At 44.6% G+C, this 23529-nt stretch overlaps 1 protein-coding gene across 1 annotated transcript in view; it reads right to left on the bottom strand.

Annotated features, from left to right (window-relative positions):
* Dhpr (dihydropteridine reductase) overlaps window positions 1–23529 on the bottom strand; it is a 56548-nt gene that overhangs the window by 32402 nt on the left and 617 nt on the right. The window contains exon 2 of the mRNA XM_069327913.1: window positions 10959–11061. Coding sequence (XP_069184014.1) covers window positions 10959–11061 — 103 coding nt within the window. The remainder of the gene's footprint in view (window positions 1–10958; window positions 11062–23529) is intronic.

Here is a 23529-nt window from a genome sequence, read left to right as displayed (position 1 = left end):
CGAGTCCTCTCCCCAAGCCCCGACCCCACAAGACAAGGACGGAGCAGCCGGAAAAGCTGGAGGAAGGGGGGCCCACCGGTCAGACCCTGAAGCTTCGGCCGGGAGACAAGACTCGAATGCCTCTGCCGCCCCCCCGGAAGGGGCAACCCCCGAAGCTGCCCGAGTCTCGAGATCAAGTAACCCCTGCTCCGACCCCGAAACCCTCAGACGCTTCGGGGCCGGAAGCAGGGGCGGGGGACCAGAACGAACAGAAGGGGAAGGACGAGGAGGTGCGGACTGAACCAAGATCGAAGCGACCCCCACCCCCAAGTCCGGGTCTCGAAAAGCAAAGCGGGGCAGCCCCGGGGCATCCGGGGAAGCAACCAACCGAGTGCGTTGCAACAGACGAAACTTAGACTGCAACGCACGTGCCGCCTGTACCCGAATAGAATCATCAGAGGATTGGGTAAATTGAGTCACAAGCAAGCAGCAACACTCACAGGACTCAGGGTCGAAAGTATCACCGACCCAACAGGCAGCGTGGCAGAGGCAAAAACAATGAGGGTCACCCTGAGACAAGGGGACCGAGCAACCCTCAAACTCGCACACAGCGAGTGGGGACTCCGGGGTCACATCCATCGGACCCACGCGCCCCCTAGGGGATTCCCAGGGTCCTGAGCGTTTACTTTAAGAGGACTCGCGCTCAGGTAGTCCCAGGCAGGGTGCTGCAAACCGGCGCCCAAAACTACCAAGCAAACTTCTAAAGCTGAACCCCAGGGACGTGTACACTCACGGGGACCTAGCAGGGGGCGCCACCGAGGAGAACAGTGGAAGGGCAAAAACAAACTGAATAAAATGACAGAACCCCCCACCAGGCAAAAACAAAAAGAAAAACAAAACCCCGCAAGAGGACAGCGAACCCCAAGGAACAGAGCCGGCCGCGATGTCGGGAAATACAAGCTGAGCAGCACCCTGCGCCCCTACCAGTGCAAACTGCCTCTTACCTGCCGGTAACAAGGGAGAACAGAACACCCAAGAGCCCAACAGGCGGCCGAAAAACCGAAAGGTAAAACGGACCAGCAGAGGCAGACCCCGAGGAGCCTGTGGAAGGTGGCCCCAAGCCCCAAGGGCAGTACTTACAGGGCACCTAGGGAAGGCAGCCCTAGGCGCATGCAGCCCAAGTACTGAAGATAACTCCTGGCTCTCGCACCCACAAAACTAGCACCACACGCAAAGCACAGTGCAGTAGCGAAACCGGAGCCAGAGCACACGACCATCGCCTATAGCATCAGCCTCAAGAACTGAGGTGTGGGTAGCCGGTGCGGGGGGTCTGGGGCTCCCCCTTCCCCCTCCCGGGGAGGGGGGAGCTGCGTAGACAGCGGCGCGGCAGTGTATGACGTCACACTAGTTTGCTTGTTTTCGGTTGGGGAGTTCTATCCACTAGTTCGGTTTTAGGTAGCAATTTTAACCAGAATAGGGGTTTGTTTTGGGGCGCTTACCTTTCTGGGTGCCTGTTTCGGTCGATGGCAGACATAGAATGCTTCCAACTACACGGGGGCTTCTATAGGCGATTGCTCCCCTTGCCTCTCTGAGGGGGCTCGGTTCTGGCCGTGGTCCCCGGTAGGCCTAAGAACTCCATACACATGACTGATGCCAAAGTCTGACATTAGCATATCAGCCTGGGATAGCTCCGGGGAGCCGACGGGGCTCCCCCCAGAAAACAGGGTTGGTTCAACAGAAATTGTGAAAGGGCCAGAGAGGAAAAGATAAGAAAATGGGTAGAATATAAGAAGAGGCCTAACCCACAAACATACCAGCACTACAAACAAGCAAGAAACAAGAACACAGCAGTGAGGAGAGAGGCAGAAAGTAGTGGATAAATGAAAAACAAATCCAGGCTTTTTCTATAAATTCATTAAAAGCAAGCTGCATGTAAAAGATAAAATCCATTTATTGAGTGAGGAATAGGTTCACTGAGAATGAAAAATAAATGTGTGAAACACTAAATGAATAGTTCCAAAGTGTGTTTGTGCAAAATTAGGATTTCAGAAACTCAGACCCAATGTCAATTCCAGAAAACACCAGATTACATACAGGTGTCTCAAGATGAAGTGGAAAATTTACTCAAGGGGCTAGGAAGAAATAAAGCAGTTGGAGCATATGGAGTTTAACCTTGGGTGCCGAGGGAATGTGCAACTGAGCTAAGCATCCACTTCAACTGATATTCCAGACATCTTTGTCACAGGAATCTTAGCAGATACAGTGGCACCTCAACTTACGATTACCCCGACTTACGATAATTTTGAGTTATGAAGTAAATTTGATCGAAAAATGTGACCACTTACGATAGTGTCGTCAACTAACGATATGTGTTGATACAAGTTTGGGTCGACCGAGCATGTGGTTCCCGGTCATGCAGGCCGACCTACCTCAGTTCACTAAAGCTGCCCGCTTAGTAACGATCACGCCTACAAGAAATTTCGTTTTTGTGGTGATTTTTTGCTTTTTGAACATAAAATTGATTATTATATATCACGCCATGGGTCCCAAGAAAGTCAGTGGTAAGGTTCAACATATGAAAACACATGTAAGAATGACCATAGAGGAAAAAACAAAGAGATCATACATAAACATGAAAATGGTTCTAGTGTTGTTGAACTAGCTAGGCAGTACAATAAATCTTCAGAGGAGGTGGCGGCATTTGAGGATGTCCCTTCCTCATTAATTAAGAAAATGTGTGCAGTATGGGAAGGACTGCAAAGTTTTGCTAAAAAGAATCACACAGATATAGCTGTAACAGCCCATTACATTGATCTTTTTAATGACAATGTGATGCCTCACTACAGACAAATGTTGGAAAGAAGGGAAAAACAATCTTCAATGGAATGATTTCTAGTGAGAAAATCAAGCAGTAAGCCAGCAGCAGGTCCTAGTGGTATGCAGGCAAAACGTGCCAGAGTGAGTACCCCAGAGAAGTCCTCACTACCTGATGTTATAATGGAAGGGGACTCCCCTTCCAAACAGTAACACCTCTCTTCCTCCCTCCTCCTCACCATCTTCCATACGACATCAAGAGTCCTCCATAAAGGTAAGATAAACATATGTACTGTATTGTAAGTAGAGAAAAAAAAATTATTCAGTGTAAATGTATTTTTAAATTAATATTTTTGAGGGTGTGGAACAGATTAATTTAATTCCCTTTATTTCTTATGGGAAAAATCGTTTTGATTTACGATTCGTCTCTGGGAACAGATTACCATCGTAAATCGAGGCCCTACTGTATTTTGAAAAACGCAAACAGTTCAATCTACAAAAGTGGTAGACAAGACAACCCTTTAAATTATAGACCAATATCATTAACAAAGTGGTGCTCAAAACACTACAAAAAATGGTTGAAACCAAATGGGTACACCACATGGGGTATTGATAAATTGGTTTTGGAGACATCCAAGTGGGTACCGACAAAACTTGCCAAAAATACTTGAAAACTGCAACTTCAAGAACAAAATTACATGTGTTCAAGCTAAGAAAACAAGACTGCAGAAAAAAACAGCATTGAATGTAAAATAACGCAAGTTTCTGGGTGAGCCCCGGAGGCTCACTGGAGCTTATCGGGCTAATGTATGTTATATTAGACCGGAACATTAGCTATGGAGTTCAGACCTACCAGGGGCCAGTGCCAGAACCTGGGCCCTTCAGAGAGGTTTCAGGGAGCAATGGCCCTGAAAAACCCCCTTGTGATTAGGGGTTTTCCTTATCTGCCATCGACCGGGGTTAGGCACCCAGAAAGGTAGGCATAACAAAAACCCCACATGGTAAGAAACTAAAACAAAAAAACGAACAGAGAGGTAGAAATTCCCTACAATCCCAAGGAAACAACCACACAAGCAATTATCACAATTTACTGCCGCACCGGTCATTCGCGCACCCTCTCCTCCCAAGAGGAGGAGGGGGGGGGGGGGGCCAGAACTCACCATGCCAGCTGCCTTCAGTTTGGAAGCTAGGCTTCAACCAACGTGAAAAAAACGCTGATCAGAGGGGAGGGAGGGTAGCCAGGGAGCCTCCGGGGCTCACCCAGAAAATGGCGTTTCATTACATTCAACGTTGGTTTTCTGTGGGGAGCCCCTACGAGCTACATACCCAAAGAGAAGGAAAATACAGTAGCGACTTACCCGGGAGGCGGCGGCCACAAACTCCGCAACGCAAAGTCAAGACAACTGGCTACAACCTGCGACCCAAAGCAACACAAGAACGCCGAGGAGCAGGTACGTTCACCAAATAACAGGCGGCCAGGACCCTGTCTGACTTCCAAAATTCCTGCACCCGAATATGAGCCCAAGACATGTTACCAAACACGGCAGCCAAAGCTGCAAACTTCCGAACGTCATGGGAGAGAGGATAGACCACAGGCTGACTAGACTTAATAACCCTGCAGACAACCTGGGAGACCCGAGCCCCGGAACAGGAAATGAGGGAAACTGGATCAGCCCAAAGCACATCCCCAGCCACCCCAGCCGAGACACGCAGGTAATGGCCAAAAGTCACAACCGGACACAACACACGATGTACCCCTGGCCGAACCAACCAAGCATCAATGACCCACGGACCCCTCCGGCAAGCAGCCGTCTCGTTCTTCACCAGAAAATATGGAGAAGGCTGCAAATGGACAAACCTACCCCCCAGGACCAAAAGAGCAGAAACCCCTGTGCCGGAGGAGAGCATGACGCTTCCCTACCCGACCCCCAGAGGCCAATGCCAACAAAAACAAAGCCTTGGAAAAACAATCTTCAACTGAAGGGGGCCACCACAAACTGAGGAGAGGAAAGATAGAGCACCCTGTCCAAGGACCAGGACAGCTCAGGCGGCGCATAAGTAGGCCAGAGGTGAAAAAGCACAAGAAAGCTTATGGAATGGGACGGATGTGACGTCCACCCTGGCGGATGTCCCTGGTGAGCAGACAAGCTGACTGACTGGGAGCCCACACCAGCCAGTCATCAAGGTAGGCCAAAACCTGAATCCCTAAGAGACGCAGACGGGTCACCACAACCCGGGTCAAGATGCGAGGTGCCAGATTCAAGCCAAAAGGTAGGCAGCGAAAGCGGTAAGCATGACGCCCCACCACGAAACCTAACTAGTCCCTGAACCCTAGATGAATAGGAACATGCCAATAAGCGTCCCTGAGGTCCTGGGACACCATCCAGGCACCCGACTCCAACGGAAGCCGGACCCGAGACAATAGTCATTCGAAAGGAGGGGGCAAGGAATCCAGGGGTTCAGACGGGACAAGTCCAGAATGAACCTCAGATCCGCACAGTCCCGTTTTGGTACTGGAAACAGGCAGGAAACCCATCTGAGGAACGGGGTCATTTCGACCACGCCAGCACACCCACTCCAAGATGACTTGACGAAGCACAGGAGAAGAAACCTGCCCTGCTAGCCCTGAACCCCCCAAAAGGAGGACGGATGACACGATTGAAAAGGACCACAAATCGTGGAACCAAGCGTGGGCAAACAGAGGGAGCCTTCCCCCCATCAAGTGGGGGGAGGCCCTTTCAAACCGCGAAAGGGCCGACGCCCCTTACGAGAACCCAAACGTCGTACAGGGCGATCACTGCGCCGACCAGACGACGCCGGCATCGAAGGTAACGTCGGCTCAGAAACTGGCATCAGTGGCCCACTTCGACCAGCGGAACTCGGAACCCTGGCACAACCCCTCCGAGACTGCCGGCATCAATGGCCCACCTCGACCAGTGGAACTCAGAAACCTGGCACGACCCCTCCGAGACTGCCGAAAACAACCGCCCTGAAGAATCAACAAGTCCGACATAGGACGACAACTAGACGAAGCCGCTTGCAGAAACTGCAAGACCGCAGTCTCTGCAAACAGCAACAGACAAAACGGAGCCGAGAACCTAAGAGCCAGGGCCCAAGCAGATTCCAAAGAGAGAGCGAGCACAGCCTGATGGCATGCTGGGCGAGAAGTAAAAAACAGAGACACCGCTTCCTTCAGGATGGGTGCAAAGAGCTTCAACAGTGCAGCCGACACCTTAGCTGCCAAAGTCAGCACCCCAGATGAAGGCCCTTCACTCAACGTTTCCACATCCTCCTCAAGCCAGGCAGAAGACAGCTCGAGAAGGGAAAAGAAACGTAAGATCGAAGCCAAATGCCAACGGGTGCGCAAATCCTCCACAACCAACGATGCTGAAAGAAGAGGAACCTGCATGTGAAGCTGGAAAAGGCCAACATCTCGAGAAAGCACGGGAGCAAACAAGCATGCATTAAGGTGCTCAAACTCGCCCCCCAGGTAAACCTGCATAAATGTAGAAGTTTCACGCCAATCAAGCATGCGGGTCAACAGAACCCATGCCACGCCCCCAATGAAAAGAATGGGCAGTCTGCCAGCCAGGAAGACTCTAGAACCTCCAAACGCACCCAAAAGCGGGTAGAAGAACTGAACTCAAACGAGGATAGATCCATCACAGGCATAAACCGGGTCTTGCAAGAGGTATGCAGCAAGAGCCTCCCGAGCCTCCTTCACAGAGATACGGGAAGTAGAAAACCTCTGGAAAGACGGAGCCGAGGTACCCAAAGGAGGCCGGAACCGAACCCGGGGAGGAGTCGAACCCAAATCATACTCATACAGGAAAGGAGGGGGGGGAGAGAAAACCCCTCCCCCTGCAACAATAAGCCCCGCAAGGAAGGCAAAAGCACCCAAGCGGGGTCAAAGGGGGGCCCAAGGCCCCCAGGTTGACTCCTCCCCAGCCCCAAGATTCCCCCACGTCGGGACCCGGGGCAGAGCCGTCCTCCAAACCCTCTACCCCTGAAGAAAAGGCAGAGTTCAGGGGAAAGGGAGACAAGAAAGGGGGTTTGCTGGTGGGACCCAGAAGCCTCGGCAGGAGGAACTAGCTCAAATGCCTCCGTCTCCGACCCGAATGGGGCAGCCCCCGAAGCCGCCCGAGCCTCAATACCAACTAAACCCTGTGCCGAAGCCGAAACCCTCAGATGTTTTGGAGCCGGACACAGGAGGGGGGGGGGGAGGGAGATGCAGGATGAACCACAGGGAAAGGACCAGGGAGCGCGGAAGGAGCCAAAGTCGAAGCGACTAACGCCCCCAGGTCCGGGTCCCGAAAACCAAAACGGGGTAGCCTCGGGGCATCTGGATGGGAAACCAACCTAGCGCATGGCAGTAACCTAAAGCTAACATGAAACACGGGTGCTGCCTGTACCCTAACAGGAACATCCTCAGAGTAAAACTGGAGCACAAGCAGAGAACACGACTCGCAAGACTCCAGGTCAAAGGTGTCGTTGTCCCAACAGGCAGCATGACGGAGGCAAAACAGGTGACTGTCACCCTGAGACAAGGGCACACAGCAACCTTCAAACCCGCATAAGGCAGGCTGGAACTTGGGAGACGCATCCATGGGTCCACCGAGCCTTGACAGGGCTCGTAGGGTAACAACTACGGGAAGCCCGGGCAAGGTGTTGCTAACCGGTTAAGAAACCCAAACCAACAAGGGGTAGATGATAACACTGAAACCCCTGTGACATGTACAAGCACAAGGGCCTAGCAGAGGGCCACCAAAACAGTATCAGGGGAATTATAGGCCCACGAGGCAGAACCTCCACCAGGCAAACAAAAACAAAACAAAAGAAAAACCCCGCAAAAGTATACTGTCCCCAGAGGCAACAGGAACCGGTCGCCGCTTAGGTGGCAGGACGCGCAACACCTTGACTCCCTAACCAGCACAACACCACTCCTTACCCAAGGCCAAACAAGGGCCCCAAGCCCCAGCTGGCCCCAAGAGCGAGGCAAATGCCGAGCAGCTCGAACCACTGCGGGAGCGGTTCCTGAACGCCCCAAGGTAGATAACCCTGACACGCAAGAGTAGTACTCACTGGACGCTTAGGGAAGGAAGCCCCTCAGCGCATGCAGCCCTGGCACTGATGAGGTACTCCTGGCCACCACATACCACACTAAGACAGCAGAGAATGCCACACAAGGCAAAACACCGCCCAGGAATTTGAGACCAGAGAAGTGTCTGTCCCGGTTGACACTAGCTTACAAACTGAAGGCTGCTGGCGCAGTGAGGTCCGGCCCCCCCCTTCCCCTCTCGGGGAGGGGGAGGGCTGCGCGGACGACCAACGCAGCAGTAAATTGTGATAATTGCTTGTTTGCTTGTTTCCTTGGGATTGTAGGGAGTTTCTACCTCTGTTCGGTTTTTTGTTTTAGTTTCTTACCATGTGGGGTTTGTTTTGTTATGCCTACCTTTCTGGGTGCCTAACCTTGGTCGATGGCAGATAAGGAAAACCCCCAACCACAAAGGGGTTTTCCAGGGCCATTGCTCCCTCAAACCTCTCTGAAGGGTCCAGGTTCTGGCGCTGGTCCCTGGTAGGTCTGAACTCCATAGCTAATGTCCCGGTCTAATATAACATACATTAGCCTGAAAAGCTCCAGGGAGCCGTAGGGGCTCCCCACAGAAAAACATTAGAAAGTTCACCTTGCAAACAGAGTGGTAGACGATTGGAACAAGTTAAGGTAGGTTGGAGGAAGCCAAAACCATCAATAGTTTCAAAGCTTCATATGACAGAGCACTAGGAAGATGAGACACCATGAACATAGCTCTCATCCTATAACCACACTTAAGTACTTACACTTACTGGTACTTACATCTGGACCTAAAAAAGGCTTTCGACAGAGTTCCACATAAGAGGTTGTTCTGGAAAATATTGGAGGGGTGACAGGTAAGCTTCTAACATGGATGAAAAATTTTCTGACTGATAGAAAAATGAGGGCAGTGATCAGAGGCAATGTATCGGACTGGAGAAATGTCACAAGTGGAGTACCACAGGGTTCAGTTCTTGCACCAGTGATGTTTAGTGTCTACATAAATGATCTACCAGTTGGTATACAGAATTATATGAACATGTTTGCTGATGATGCTAAGATAATAGGAAGGATAAGAAACTTAGATGATTGTCATGCCCTTCAAGATGACCTGGACAAAATAAGTATCTGGAGCACCACTTGGCAAATGGAATTTAATGTTAATAAATGCCATGTTATGGAATGTGGAATAGGAGAACATAGACCCCACACAACCTATATATTATGTGAGAAATCTTTAAAGAATTCTGATAAAGAAAGAGATCTAGGGGTGGTTCTAGATAGAAAACTATCACCCGAGGACCACATAAAGAATATTGTGCGAGGAGCCTATGCCACGCTTTCTAACTTCAGAATTGCTTTTAAATACATGGATGGCGATATACTAAAGAAATTGTTCACAACTTTTGTTAGGCCAAAGCTAAAATATGCAGCGGTTGTGTGGTGCCCATATCTTAAGAAGCACATCAACAAACTGGAAAAGATGCAAAGACATGCTACTAAGTGGTTCCCAGAACTGAAGGGCAAGAGCTATGAGGAGAGGGTTAGAGCCATTAAATATGCCAAAACTAGAAGACAGAAGAAAAAGAGGTGATATGATCACTACATACAAAATAGTAACAGGAATTGATAAAATCGATTGGGAAGATTTCCTGAGACCTGGAACTTTAAGAACAAGAGGTCATAGATATAAACTAGCTAAACACAGATGCCGAAGAAATATAAGAAAATTCACTTTCGCAAACAGAGTGGTAGACGGTTGGAACAAGTTAGGTGAGAAGGTGGTGGAGGCCAAGACCGTCAGTAGTTTCAAAGCGTTATATGACAAAGAGTGCTGGGAAGACGGGACACCACGAGCGTAGCTCTCATCCTGTAACTACACTTAGGTAATTACACTTGGGTAATTACTTAAAAACCTAAAACAGGCCTTCGCCAGAGTTCCACATTAGAGTTTGTTCTTGAAACTGGAACATATTGGAGGAGTGACTGGTAGGCTTCTAGCATGAATGAAAAATTTTCTGACAGTAAAATGAGGGCAGTAATCAGAGGCAATGTATCGAACTGGAGAAATGTCACAATTGGAGTACCTCGGGGTTTAGTTCTTGCACCGGTAATGTTTATTGTCGACATAAATGATCTATCAGATGGAATACAGAATTATATGAACATGTTTGCTGATGATGCTAAGATAATAGGGAAGATAAGAAACTTAGATGATCATGCCATTCAAGAAGATCTGGACAAAATAAGTGTATGGAGCACCACTTGGCAAATGGAATTTAATGCAAATAAATGCCATGTTATGGAATGTGGAATAGGAGAACATAGACCCCCCACAACCTATAAGTTATGAGAGAAATCTTTAAAGAATTCAAATAAAGAAAGAGACCTAAGGGTGGTGCTAGACAGGACATTAACACCAGAGGATCACAAAGAACATCGTGCGAGGAGCCTATGCTACACTTTCTAACTTCAGAATTGCTTTTAATTATATGGATGGTGAAATACTAAAGAAATTTTTCACAACTTTTGTTAGACCAAAGCTGGAATATACAGCAGTTGTATGGTGCCCATATAGAAGCACATCAACAAACTGGAAAAGGTGCAAAACATGCAACTAAATGGCTCCCAGAGCTGAAGGGCAAGAGCTACTAGGAGAGGTTAAAGGCATTAAATATGCCAAAACTAGAAGATAGAAGAAAAAGAGGCGATATGATCACTATGTACAAAATAGCAATAGGAATCTATAAAATTGATAGGGAAGAATTCCTGAGACCTGGTACTTCCAGAACCAGAGGTCATAGATTTAAACAAATTAAACAAAGCTACCAAAGAAATATAAGAAAATTCACTTTAACAGAGCGGTAGATGGTTGGAACAAGCTAAGCGAGAAGGGGGTGGAGGCCAAAACCATCAGTAGTTTAAAAGCATTATATGATAGTGCTGGCAAGACAGGACACCACAAGCTTAGATCTCAACCTGTAACTACACTTGAGTAATTACACTTAGATAATTACTTGGGTAATTACACATAGCACATAGTTTTGTAAATATTTATGCTGGCATAATTTAAAAACTAATTAAATTATCTCACCAGAAATAACTTCTGCTGCTTGTGCTGACCAATTTCCATCCTTGGAGACTATGATACTCTTATCTGCTTCATCATTGGCTACCAGGTCAACAGTTCCAACCCACTGGAAAAATAAACAAATCTCAATAGACTTCATTCTGAAAGAGTAACCATGAAAATAATACAACACATAAAAAGTAGTGATGAACATAGCTTTGATCACAGTATTTCAGACAAAAATTATCAGGTAATGTGTTTGCAATTGCTCCTTTACAAAATGGACACATCTAAAGATATGATTAACAACCACATGTAAATCTGTAGATATCGCCAATAATTGATTGCTTCAAACCAAAATACATGTACAGTATAGTAATTATATATACAGAAGACTCCCAGTTCTAAATGTTCTAAATGACAAAGCATCCCTCAACACCATGTAGTAAATATTTTGTTGAAAGTTCTTGTTGGAAAAAAGAGGATATACCTGGTTACCTGGTTGATGGGGTTCTGGGAGTTCTTCTACTCCCCAAGCCCGGCCCGGGGCCAGACTTGACTTGTGAGAGTTTGGTCCACCAGGCTGTTGCTTGGAGCGGCCCGCAGGCCTACATACCCACCACAGCCCGGTTGGTCCGGCACTACTTGAAGGAAACAATCTAGTTTCCTCTTGAAGATGTCCAAGGTTGTTCCTGTAATATTTCTGATGCTCGCTGGTAGGACGTTGAACAACCGTGGACCTCTGATGTTCATACAGTGTTCTCTGATTGTGCCCATGGCACCTTTGCTCTTCACTGGGTCTACAGTGGTACCTCGGAATGCGAGTGTCCCTGTATGCGAGTTTTTCGGAAGACGAGCAGTATTTACTCCAAAAATTTGTCTCGGAAGGCGAGGGTTACCTCGGGACGCGAGTTTGTTGATACGCGTACAGGCCGACCTAGCGCGTGGTGGTTCGGCGATCGTCGCCCCTCTGCCCCGCCACCCCTCAGTTTACCATTGTCTCGCGCTCAGTGACTACCCCTACATCAATTCTTCTCGCGGATTTTCAGTGTTTTGTTGGATTTTTGGTGATTTGTCTATACAATTTGTTATTATATATCTCACCATGGGTCCCAAGAAAGCCAGTGGTAAGGATAAAGGCCAGAAAGCTCATGTGAGGATGACAATAGAGGAGAAACAAGAGATCATTCGGAAGCATGAGAACGGTACACGTGTTGTTGAACTTTGTAGGCAGTACAACAAAGCCACATCAACAATATGCACTATACTTAAGAAGAAAAATGAGATTATGGGTGCTAAAGTGGCAAAAGGAGTAAGAACAATAACGAAACAAAGACCACAAATACTTGAAGTGGAAAAGTTGTTATTAATTTGGATACACGACAAGGAGTTGAGGGGTGATAGTGTTTCGGAGGCCATTATTTGTGAGAAAGCCAGGGTGTTGCACGAAGACCTTCTAAAGAATACCCCTGCAACGAGTGATGCAGATACGAAAGAGTTTAAGGCAAGCAGGGGCTGGTTTGAAAAATTTAGAAAGAGAAGTGGTATCCATAGTGTTACAAGGCATGGGGAGGCAGCCAGCTCAGACAAACCAGCCGCTGGACGATTTATTGACGAATTTAAAGAGTTTGCAGAGGCTGAGGGATACCTACCGCAACAAGTGTTTAATTGTGACGAAACAGGACTGTTTTGGAAAAGAATGCCTAAGAGGACATACATTACCAAGGAGGAAAAATCCTTGCCTGGACACAAGCCTATGAAAGATAGGTTTACGCTTGTGCTGTGTTCAAATGCGAGTGGCGATTTGAAAATTAAACCCTTGCTAGTGTATCATTCTGAAAATCCAAGGGTTTTCAAACAGTATAAAGTGCAGAAAACGCATTTGTGTGTGATGTGGAAGTCTAATAAAAAAGCATGGGTGACTAGGCTTATTTTTTCGGAGTGGGTGAATGAAGTGCTGTGCCCTGCCATAGAAAAATATCTGCAGGAGAAACAATTGCCACTCAAAGCCGTGCTTCTCCTTGACAATGCTCCTGCTCATCCTTCAGGCTTGGAAGATGATTTGTTGCCTAGATACAATAAATTCCTCACAGTTAAATTCCTTCCTCCTAACACCACTCCTCTAATTCAGCCTATGGACCAGAAAATCATAGCGAATTTTAAGAAACTTTATGAAAGGGCACTTTTCCGGAAATGTTTTGAAGTGACTGAAGCCACAAACCTCACCCTCAAAGAGTTCTGGAGAGAGCATTTTAACATTTGTAGTGCTTTAAAACTCGTTGACAAAGCCTGGCAAGAAGTGACTCAAAGAACCCTGATCTCTGGCTGGAGAAAATTGTGGCCTGAATGTGTGAGAGAACTAGACGTTGAGGGGTTTGAGCCTATAAATGATGCGCCTATTGTTGAGGAAATTGTTAGTCTAGGCCAGCAAATGGGCTTGGAATTGGATGGTGATGATGTGGAGGAGTTGGTGGAAGAACACAACGAAGAACTGACCACCGAAGAACTCCTAGCCCTTCAACAGGAACAGCAAGCCAACGCAGCAGCGAATGATTCTGCAGTGGAGGAGGAGGTGGCAGCAGCACCAGCGAATGTCCCTTCTGCAGTAATTAGGAAGGTGTGTCAGATGTGGGAAGAGATTCAAACAACTCTTGAACAGACTCACCCAGAGAAAGCTGTAGTAGGCCGTTGTCTTAATCTTTTCAATGACAATGTGATGCCTTACTACAGAGAGAGCTTGCGAAGAAGGGAAAAGCAAGCTTCCATGGACAGATTTGTGGTGAGGAAATCGAGCAGTGAGCCTCAACCAGGACCTAGTGGCACTCAGATAAAACGTCCCAGGGAGAGCACACCAGAAAGGTCCTCACTGCCTGATGTGATTATGGAAGGGGACTCCCCTTCCAAACAGTAACTCCTCTCCTCCTCCCCCCTCCTCACCATCTTCCATACGCCTACAGCACTCGACAGCAAGGTAAGTAATAACTGGAACATAGTTTTGTAGGTTTATTTAGATGAATTAGGTAAATTAGGTATAAAAATTTAGTTTGATGTGGGGTTTTTGGGGTAGTCAGGAACGGATTAATTCATTTCCCTTTATTTCTTATGGGGAAATTAGCTTCGGAATGCGAGTTTTCGGAATACGAGGCGTCTCCAGGAACCAATTAAACTCGTAAACTGAGGTATGCCTGTATTCTGCATTTTCTTCCATGTCGTTCACTCCAGTATGTTGTTATTTTACTGTGCAGATTTGGGTCCTGTCCCTCCAGTATTTTCCATGTGTATATTATTTGGTATCTCTCTCGTCTCCTTTCTAGTGAGTACATTTGAAGAGCTTTGAGACGATCCCAATAATTTAGGCGCTTTATCTCGTCTATGCATGCCGTATATGTTCTCTGTATTCCCTCAGTTTCAGCAATCTCTCCTGGTCTGAAGGGGGAAGCGAGTACTGAGCAGTATTCAAGACGGGACAACACAATTGATTTGAAGAGTACAACCATTGTGATGGGATCTCTGGACTTGAAGGTTCTCGTAATCCATCCTATCATTTTTCTGGCTGACGCAATACTTGCTTGGTTATGCTCCCAAAACGTTAGGTCATCGGACATCATTATTCCCAAATTCTTGACATGCTGTTTTCCTTCTATGGGCAGATTCGATTTTGTTTTGTACCCTGTATTATATTTAAGATCCTCATTTTTGCCTTATCTGAGTACCTGGAATTTATCACCGTTAAACATTATGTTATTTTCTGCTGCCCAATCGAAAACTTTGTTAATATCTGTTTGTAGTTTATCAATGTCTTCAGCAGAGGTAATTTTCATGCTGATTTTTGTATCATCTGCAAAGGATGACACGAAGCTGTGACTTGTCTTTTTGTCTATATCTGATATGAGAATAAGGAACAGCAGCAGTGCAAGGACTGTACCTTGAGGTACAGAGTTTTTTACTGCGCTCGGACTCGATTTTACTTGATTGACTGTTACCTGGTTGATACCTGGCTGATGGGGTTCTGGGAGTTCTTCTACTCCCCAAGCCCGGCCCGAGGCCAGGCTTGACTTGTGAGAGTTTGGTCCACCAGGCTGTTGCTTGGAGCGGCCCGCAGGCCCGCAAATCTAGTTTCCTCTTGAAAATGTCCACGGTTGTTCCGGCAATATTTCTTATGCTTGCTGGGAGGACGTTGAACAACCGCGAACCTCTGATGTTTATACATTGTTCTCTGATTGTGTCTATGGCACCTCTGCTCTTCACTGGTTCTATTCTACATTTTCTTCCATATCGTTCACTCCAGTACGTTGTTATTTTACTGTGCAGATTTGGTACTTGGCCCTCCAGTATCTTCCAGGTGTATATTATTTTATATCTCTCTCGTCTTCTTTCTAGTGAGTACATTTGGAGGGCTTTGAGACGATCCCAATAATTTAGGTGTTTTATTGCGTCTATGCGTGCCGTATATGTTCTCTGTATTCCCTCTATTTCAGCAATCTCTCCTGCTCTGAAGGGGGAAGTGAGTACTGAGCAGTACTCAAGACGGGACAACACAAGTGACTTGAAGAGTACAACCATTGTGATGGGATCCCTGGATTTGAAAGTTCTCGTAATCCATCCTATTATTTTTCTGGCTGTCGCAATATTTGCTTGGTTATGCTCCTTAAATGTTAGGTCGTCAGACATTATTATTCCCAAATCCTTTACATGCTGTTTTCCTACTATGGGTACATTTGATTGTGTTTTGTACTCTGTATTATGTTTAAGGTCCTCATTTTTACCGTACCTGAGTACCTGGAATTTATCACTGTTAAACATCATGTTATTTTCTGATGCCCAGTCGAAAACTTTATTAATATCAGCTTGAAGTTTTTCAATGTCCTCAGCCGAGGTAATTTTCAAACTGATTTTTGTGTCATCTGCAAAGGATGATACGAAGCTGTGACTTGTATTTTTTTCTATATCTGATATGAGAATAAGGAAAAGCAGCGGTGCAAGGACTGTACCCTGAGGTACAGAGCTTTTCACTGCACTTGGACTAGATTTTATATGGTTGACAGTTACTCGCCGAGTCCTGTTTGACAGAAAACTGAGTATCCAGCGTCCTACTTTACCGGTTATTCCCATTGACTTCATTTTGTGTGCTATCACGCCATGGTCACATTTATCGAAAGCCTTTGCGAAGTCCGTGTATATCACATCAGCATTCTGTTTCTCTTCTAATGCCTCAGTGACTTTGTCGTAGTGCTCAAGTAGCTGTGAGAGGCACGATCTTCCCGCTCGAAATCCATGTTGGCCTGGGTTGTGAAGGTCATTGGTCTCCATGAAATTGGTGACCTGACTCTCACTCAAATACTTTTATGATGTGCGATGTTAGTGCAACTGGTCTATAATTTTTTGCCAATGCTTTGCTCCCTCCCTTGTGTAGAGGGGCTATGTCTGCTACTTTAAGTGCATCTGGTATCTCCCCCGTGTCCAAGCTCTTCCTCCACACTATACCGAGTGCCTGTGCTACCTGCACTTTGCATTTCTTTATAAATATTGAATTCCATGAGTCTGGACCTGGGGCCGAGTGCATGGGCATGTTTTCAATTTCTTTTTCAAAATTTAGTGCGCTCGTGTTTATATCAGTTATATTTACAGGGGTTTGAATATCCGGCATAAAGAAATTGTCTGGATCTTCCACCTTCATGTTGTTTATTGGGGTGCTAAACATGTCCTCATACTGCTTTTTTAGGATTTCACTAATTTCTTTGTCATCCTCCGTGTATGAACCTTCACTTGTACGAATAGGTCCAATACTGGCAGTGGTTTTTGCTGTTGATTTCGCATATGAGAAGAAATATTTTGGATTTTTCTTTATTTCCAGAATTGCTTTCTGTTCTAACTGCCTTTCTTCAGTTTCATATGAGTGTTTCAATTTCCGCTCGATTTCTTCAATCTCCCTATTTAAATTATTCCTTCTTTGACGGGAAATTCGTGTCTGCATAAGCAGTTCCGTTATTTTTTTCCTGCGTTTATAGTGTCGTCTGCGTTCTCTTTCTACGTTAGATCTCTTTCTGGCTTTCCTCAAAGGAACATGTTTCAGACAGACTTGATACGCTTTTGAAGTCAGTTTTTCTATTCCTTCTGTAGGACTTGTATTATTTAGAACAGTTCCCCATGGAATGTTTGTAAGTTCCCTGTTTATTATCTCCCAGTCTATCCTTTTATTATTAAAATTGAATTTACTGAATAGCCCCTCTCGCTTTATCAACATTTTAGGTCTATTCTGAGTATTGATGGTCGTTTGCACTTACTCTTTGTGTTCTGTTCGATATTGAGTATCCAGCGTCCTACTTTACCAGTTATACCCATTGATCTCATTTTGTGTGCAATCACTCCATGGTCACATTTGTCAAATGCCTTTGCAAAATCTGTGTATACGACATATATATATATTTTGTCATAGTGGTCAAGTAGCTGTGAGAGGCATGATCTTCCTGCTCTAAATCCATGTTGGCCTGGATTGTGGAGGTCATTGGTTTCCATGAATCTAGTGACCTGACTCCTGATTACTCTTTCAAATGCTTTTATTATGTGGGACGTTAGTGCAACTGGTCTATAATTCTTTGCCAGTGCTTTGCTACCAGCCTTGTGTAGAGGGGCAATGTCTGCTGCTTTAAGTGCATCTGGTATCTCCCCTGTATCCAAGCTCTTCCTCCACACTATACTGAATGCCTGTGCTACTGGCACTTTGCATTTCTTTATAAATATTGAATTCCATGAGTCTGGACCCGGGGCTGAGTGCATGGGCATATTGTCAATTTCTCTTTCAAAATCTGCCACGCTCGTGTTGATATCAGTTATATTTACAGGTGTTTGATTATCATTCATAAAGAAATTGTCCGAATCTTCCACTTTCATGCTGAGTATCGGAGTGCTAAACATGTCTTCATACTGCTTTTTTAGGATTTCACTAATTTCTTTGTCATCCTCAGTGTATGAACCTTCACTAATACGAATAGGTCCAATACTGGCAGTGGTTTTCGCTTTTGATTTAGCATCTTGAGGTTATCTTGAGATGATTTCGGGGCTTTTAGTGTCCCCGCGGCCCGGTCCTCGACCAAGCCTCCACCCCCAAGAAGTAGCCCGTGACAGCTGACTAACACCCAGGTACCTATTTTACTGCTAGGTAACAGGGGCATAGGGTGAAAGAAACTCTGCCCATTGTTTCTCGCCGGTGCCTGGGATCGAACCCAGGACCACAGGATCACAAGTCCAGCGTGCTGTCCGCTCGGCTGGCCAGCTTCCTATGGCATATGGGAAGAAATATTTTAGGTTTTTCTTTATTTCTTGAATTGCTTTCTGTTCTAGTTGTCTTTCTTCAGTCTGATAGGAATGCTTCAGTCTCTGTTCGATTTCTTCAATCTCCCTGTTTAAATTATTTCATCTCTGTATGGAGAGTCGTGTCTGCTTAAACATTTCCTTTAATTTCTTCCTCCTTTTGTAATGTCGTCTGCGTTCTCTTTCTACATTGGAACTCTTTCTGGCTTTCCTCAAAGGAACATGTTTCAGACAGACTTCATATGCTTCAGAAGTCAGTTTTTCTATTCCCTGTGTAGGATTTTTATTTCTTGGAACATTTTCCCATTGAATGTTTGTAAGTTCCCTGTTTATTTTCTCCCAGTCTATCCTCTTATTATTAAAATTGAATTTATTGAATAGCCCTTCTCGCTTGTTGTTTCTCTTGGGCCTACTACCGTTATTAATGTTAGTTTGCACTTCAATGAGCTTGTGGTCCGAGTACGTAGTGTCTGAGACAATAATGTCTCTGATTAGCTCATCATTGTTCGTGAATATCAGTTCCAGCGTGTTTTTGTTCCTAGTTGGTTCTGTAATCTGCTGATTGAATGATAATTTGTCACAGAATCTCAGTAGTTCTCTGACCTGTGGTTGGTTATTTCCAGGTTGACTTCCTGCTATGATGTTATTGTTTACTATTCTCCATTTTAAACTGGGTAGATTGAAGTTTTCAAGGAAGATGATATCTAGTACTGGGTTTGCTGGGTTATCAAGGATATTCTCTATTTTGTGGATCTGTTCAGTGATTCCTCAACTGTTGCATCTGGCGGTTTGTATATTAAAATAATAAGTAGATTCATATTTTCTACCTTGATTCCAAGTACCTCTACCACCTCATTGGATGAGTTCAGGAGCTCTGTGCATGCCAGCTCCTCTTTAATACTGTATACAGACCTACTCCTCCACTTGACCTAATTACTCTGTCACATCTATATAGATTATAATTCGGAATCCAGATTTCACTATCCATGTGGTCTTTTGTGTGGGTTTCTGTAAATGCACCAAATATTGAGTTCGATTCTATTAGGAGGCCATTTATGAACTTGACTATTTCTTGATTTTGGTTTCAAGCCTTGTATGTTTGCAAATATGAATGATTTACCACATTGCGTGTCAACTTTGGTGGGCTTTGGTAGTTCTCCCCCCACTCTTACCCCGGTCCAGGGTGTGTTGTTTTCGAAGTGATTCGTCCAGTTTTGGTAGTAGGACTGGTGTTGTGTGGTGTAGTACCTGTGTGCTTGTTGATAATTTGTATTCCAGTCTTGTGGGTATCTCCCTTCCCCTCTGTAATCCTGTAGTGGTTCCATCTGACTCTTCCTCTCTCTTATATTTACTACTCTGTTTCTGCCTTTGATATGTTCCAGGACAAAGCCTTATTAATATTAAGAGAAGAAAGAGGTATACATGAAGTCAGGCAGATAACCTAAACAGGGAAAGGAGACAGAATGAAAGGAAGAGATGAAGGGCAAGAGTAATTGTGTGTATGCATACTGTACTGTACTGTACTTTTGGTACTGGCTCGCTTCATTGTTGCAAATTTTTACGAGTAGTCTTTGAGTTGAAACCTGTATTTTATTACAAGGAAAAAGTGTCTTATTCACTATTTTGTAATGCAAGTTCTTGTACAAACTTACCAACTGGAACAGTTACTTATGCATTACTGTAAACAGTACAGTATATAATTTTGTATGAACATGTTCTACTTCTGGTCTAGAGGACCAATCCGAGTTACTTCCCTGGCTCTTATTATTATGGTAACAAATCTGTACTCAATAGTTTACAGCTTTGCATGGGTAGTATTTGCTAATCATGACTCCAATCCCTGTGTATCGTGACTAGTCCTCAGCACATGGGCCAGTGTCCGAGTGTTAGTATCTGACCTATATCTGTACTATACATCTTTACCTATGAATTGTGTGTCAGTTGTACATCTTAAAGACAGTGACAGTAAATGCAATCTTGATTCCTAAACAGCTTAAAATGTACTAACTCGATCCTAAAGTTATGACAGAACAGTCTGAGGATTGAAAGCCATTATGTGCCCAAAACCAAATGAGCTGTCACTCATTGTTGCAACGAGTGACAGTGATGCTCACCTACCCAACCCATTCTCTTGAATACTACATAGCATTTTTACATATAAATCCCCCAAATTCAAGAAATGATGTACTATACTAAAAATCATAGCAGTGTGCAAAATTGATGTGATGTCCTGTTTTATATTAGTCACCAAAAAGTAGCATCACTGTGTTAACCCCTGGTACCTACATCAAAATTTTTATACTGTACTTAAAAGGCCCAGTGCATGTGGAGACTTTTCCAAATATGAAAAATAGTGAAAAATGTTAAACAAATATTTGGCATCAGCGTTGTGAAAATTTCATCCCAATATGTTAAGAAATAGATTATTTTACGATTTTTTTTTAAATAAATGCATGCGCAACGGGCAGCAACCGGTACTGATAATAAGGATAACACCTCCTATTTACTGGCAATCAGGGATAAAGAGATGCAAGCATCTGTCTGATGCACAAAGATGATAAGCAGTAGTAAGGAGGGACCACAAAGTGGATATGCAGCTGGTGCCACCTGGAGGGCCAGATTTTACACATAATAAGTTAGTACTGTATGTTATTATGCTGTATTCTATTAAATATCATATAAATACATTGCCCAATGGCAATATTTCTTATGTCCCTATTTGAGACCTATTAAAAAATTCAGTTTCTGACCGATTCTCACCATTTTTACATACTGTATGTGCAAAGTTCTTAGTGCTAAGGTTCCTTGTGAATCATTTAGTCATAAAGCCATAATGTTTGGAGTTATAAATATTTTGCATATAAATTTAGCACATAGTTGGATGGCCAGATTCATAAAAAGTTTTACAGTAAACTATACTCTTAAACAATAATTTTCCCAGTAGCAAATGAATGTTACATGCCATTCTGAGACCATAATGAATAAAATAACAATTGGTGACATTATAACGTATTTCATACCTCATTGCACTCTCTCATAGATTCGGTCTCTCAAAGGTAAGGTACTTACTTCATTGCCAACAAACCGACTGCTGTAACCCTGACTATACTAAATATATATAAAAAAACACTAAACTCTTTGAGCCTTATTACCCAAAAATGTACATGTTTACATGTTTCAGTAGGATAGTGGTCAAATGTTTTATCAGTGATTATACTAGAGGCAAGGTGGGCTGTGGTGTTAGTCCATGTGTGGTCAAAGGTTGTAGTGAATATTTTAGTGATTCAGGTGGACTTGGTGATCATGGGGGTTAGCACACTAATAGTTCATGCTGTTTAGGAAGTACAATATTTGACTTGGAGGCTATTTTGTTGACAAAGGTCAATGCTGAAATCACCTATCTTGAGGTTATTCCGAGATGATTTCGGGGCTTAGCGTCCCTGCGGCCCGGTCCTCGACCAGGCCTCCATTTTGTTACACACCCCCAGGAAGCAGCCCGTAGCAACTTTAACTCCCAGGTACCTATTTACTGCTAGGTGAACAGGGTGATAGAAACTCTGCCCATTTATTTCCGCCTCTGCCAGGGATCGAACCTGGAACCTTAGGACTACAAGCCCTGAGCACTGTCCACTATATTCAATATATCATTTATTCAATGTTATATGATGTAACTATATAACCTGAGCTTGTAAAAGCACCTTCATCACCTTTAGTGATTAAGTGCTTAATTGCACACTAGTTTCTTTATCAGCTATCTCACCCTGTCAGAGTAAATGAGACAGATGTATGTGAATGCATGTGTGTGTATATATGTATGTATATGTATGGGTATAAAGTATATATGGAAGCTGATCAGAATTACATTTCACCTTTGTGAATGTACATTAATGACACTATGTAAAAGACACATCAAACACTTTATGTAGGGCATACGTAAATCTGTGTATCTATGTATTTACGTATGTAGGTTAGCTTAGCATTTTAAAAGCACCGAATCACCTTCTGTGGTTGAGTGTTCAATAAACCCTTGAACTCTATGTTTAACATTTCTCTAACCCTGTCCATGGAGGACAGAAGAAAATGTATATATGCTGGTTAGCATTGTAAATGTGTGGCCACGTCTGTGGTAGAATAATAAAAAAAAAAAAAAAAAAAAAAAAAAACTCAGCTGTCAGGCCCTCATCATCCTATGATGATGTCACCTCCTAAGACCCTTAATTACTAGTTACTATTGTTAGATGGCATAGTTATAGATTAAGTCTCTGAACATTTTGTAGTACAACTATCAGAAGTGCACACTGTAGTTTGAGTGGGGTCCCCCACCAGTGCTACATACAACTAGAGATGTATTATAGATAATACAGAGAATAGTGATAAAACAGACCTAATTCCAGAGTCTTGAACTAAAACGTCTGAATTTGCACTCGTTAGACAGGTGCCGTGTTCAATTCCTGTTACAAGACAGATATCCTTTCAAATGGTGCCCATGTTCACCTGGTCATCAACAGGTACAGTACCCTGTTTATGGTGTCTACCCTATTTATGACCACCCAATCCATGCGATTGGGTGGTTATAAATAGGAGCCGCCTCGTATGGGACAATAGGCCCTCTGCAGTTACCTTTATTCTTATGTTCTTACGTACCCAGAAATCAGACAACTGTCGTGGTTTGCATCCTGGGGAAGGTTATTCACTGGGCCGCTTTCCCATCTCCCACTATGGGAGCCCAACAAACTACACCAGTACATTGGTGTACCACTACACCAGTCTCCGTGGTGTAGTGGTAAGACACTCGCCTGGCGTTCAGCGAGCGCTTTGTCATGGGTTCGTATCCTGGCCGGGGAGGATTTACTGGGTGCAAATCCTTAATTGTAGCCTCTGTTTAACTCAACAGTAAAATGGGTACTTGGTTGTAACAACGATTCTTCGTGGGGGTCGTATTCCAGGGACCTGCCCGAAACGCTATGTGTACTAGTGGCTGTACAAGAATGTAAAATCTCTTGTATATGGACGGTCTCGCTTCATGCTGGTTGGCGTTCAATCCTCGACCGTCCAAGTGGTTGGGCACCATTCCTTCCCCCCGTCCCATCCCAAAGCCTTATCCTGAACCTTTCCAAGTGCTATAGTCGTAATGGCTTGGCACTTTCCCCTTACCCTCCCACTATGGGAAATCATATTCAATCCATAAATTAGGTATGGGAGGAAAGAAGGTTGCAAATTAAGACGCTTTTCTAATGCCAAAACCATAAACTGCCCGAAACGCTTTGCGTAATAGTGGCTTTAG

Source organism: Procambarus clarkii, chromosome 20 (genome assembly GCF_040958095.1).
Source record: "Procambarus clarkii isolate CNS0578487 chromosome 20, FALCON_Pclarkii_2.0, whole genome shotgun sequence".
NCBI classification, from domain to species: domain Eukaryota; kingdom Metazoa; phylum Arthropoda; class Malacostraca; order Decapoda; family Cambaridae; genus Procambarus; species Procambarus clarkii.
Note: the sequence above shows the minus strand (reverse complement) of the source record. Positions and strands in the feature narration are given on the sequence as shown.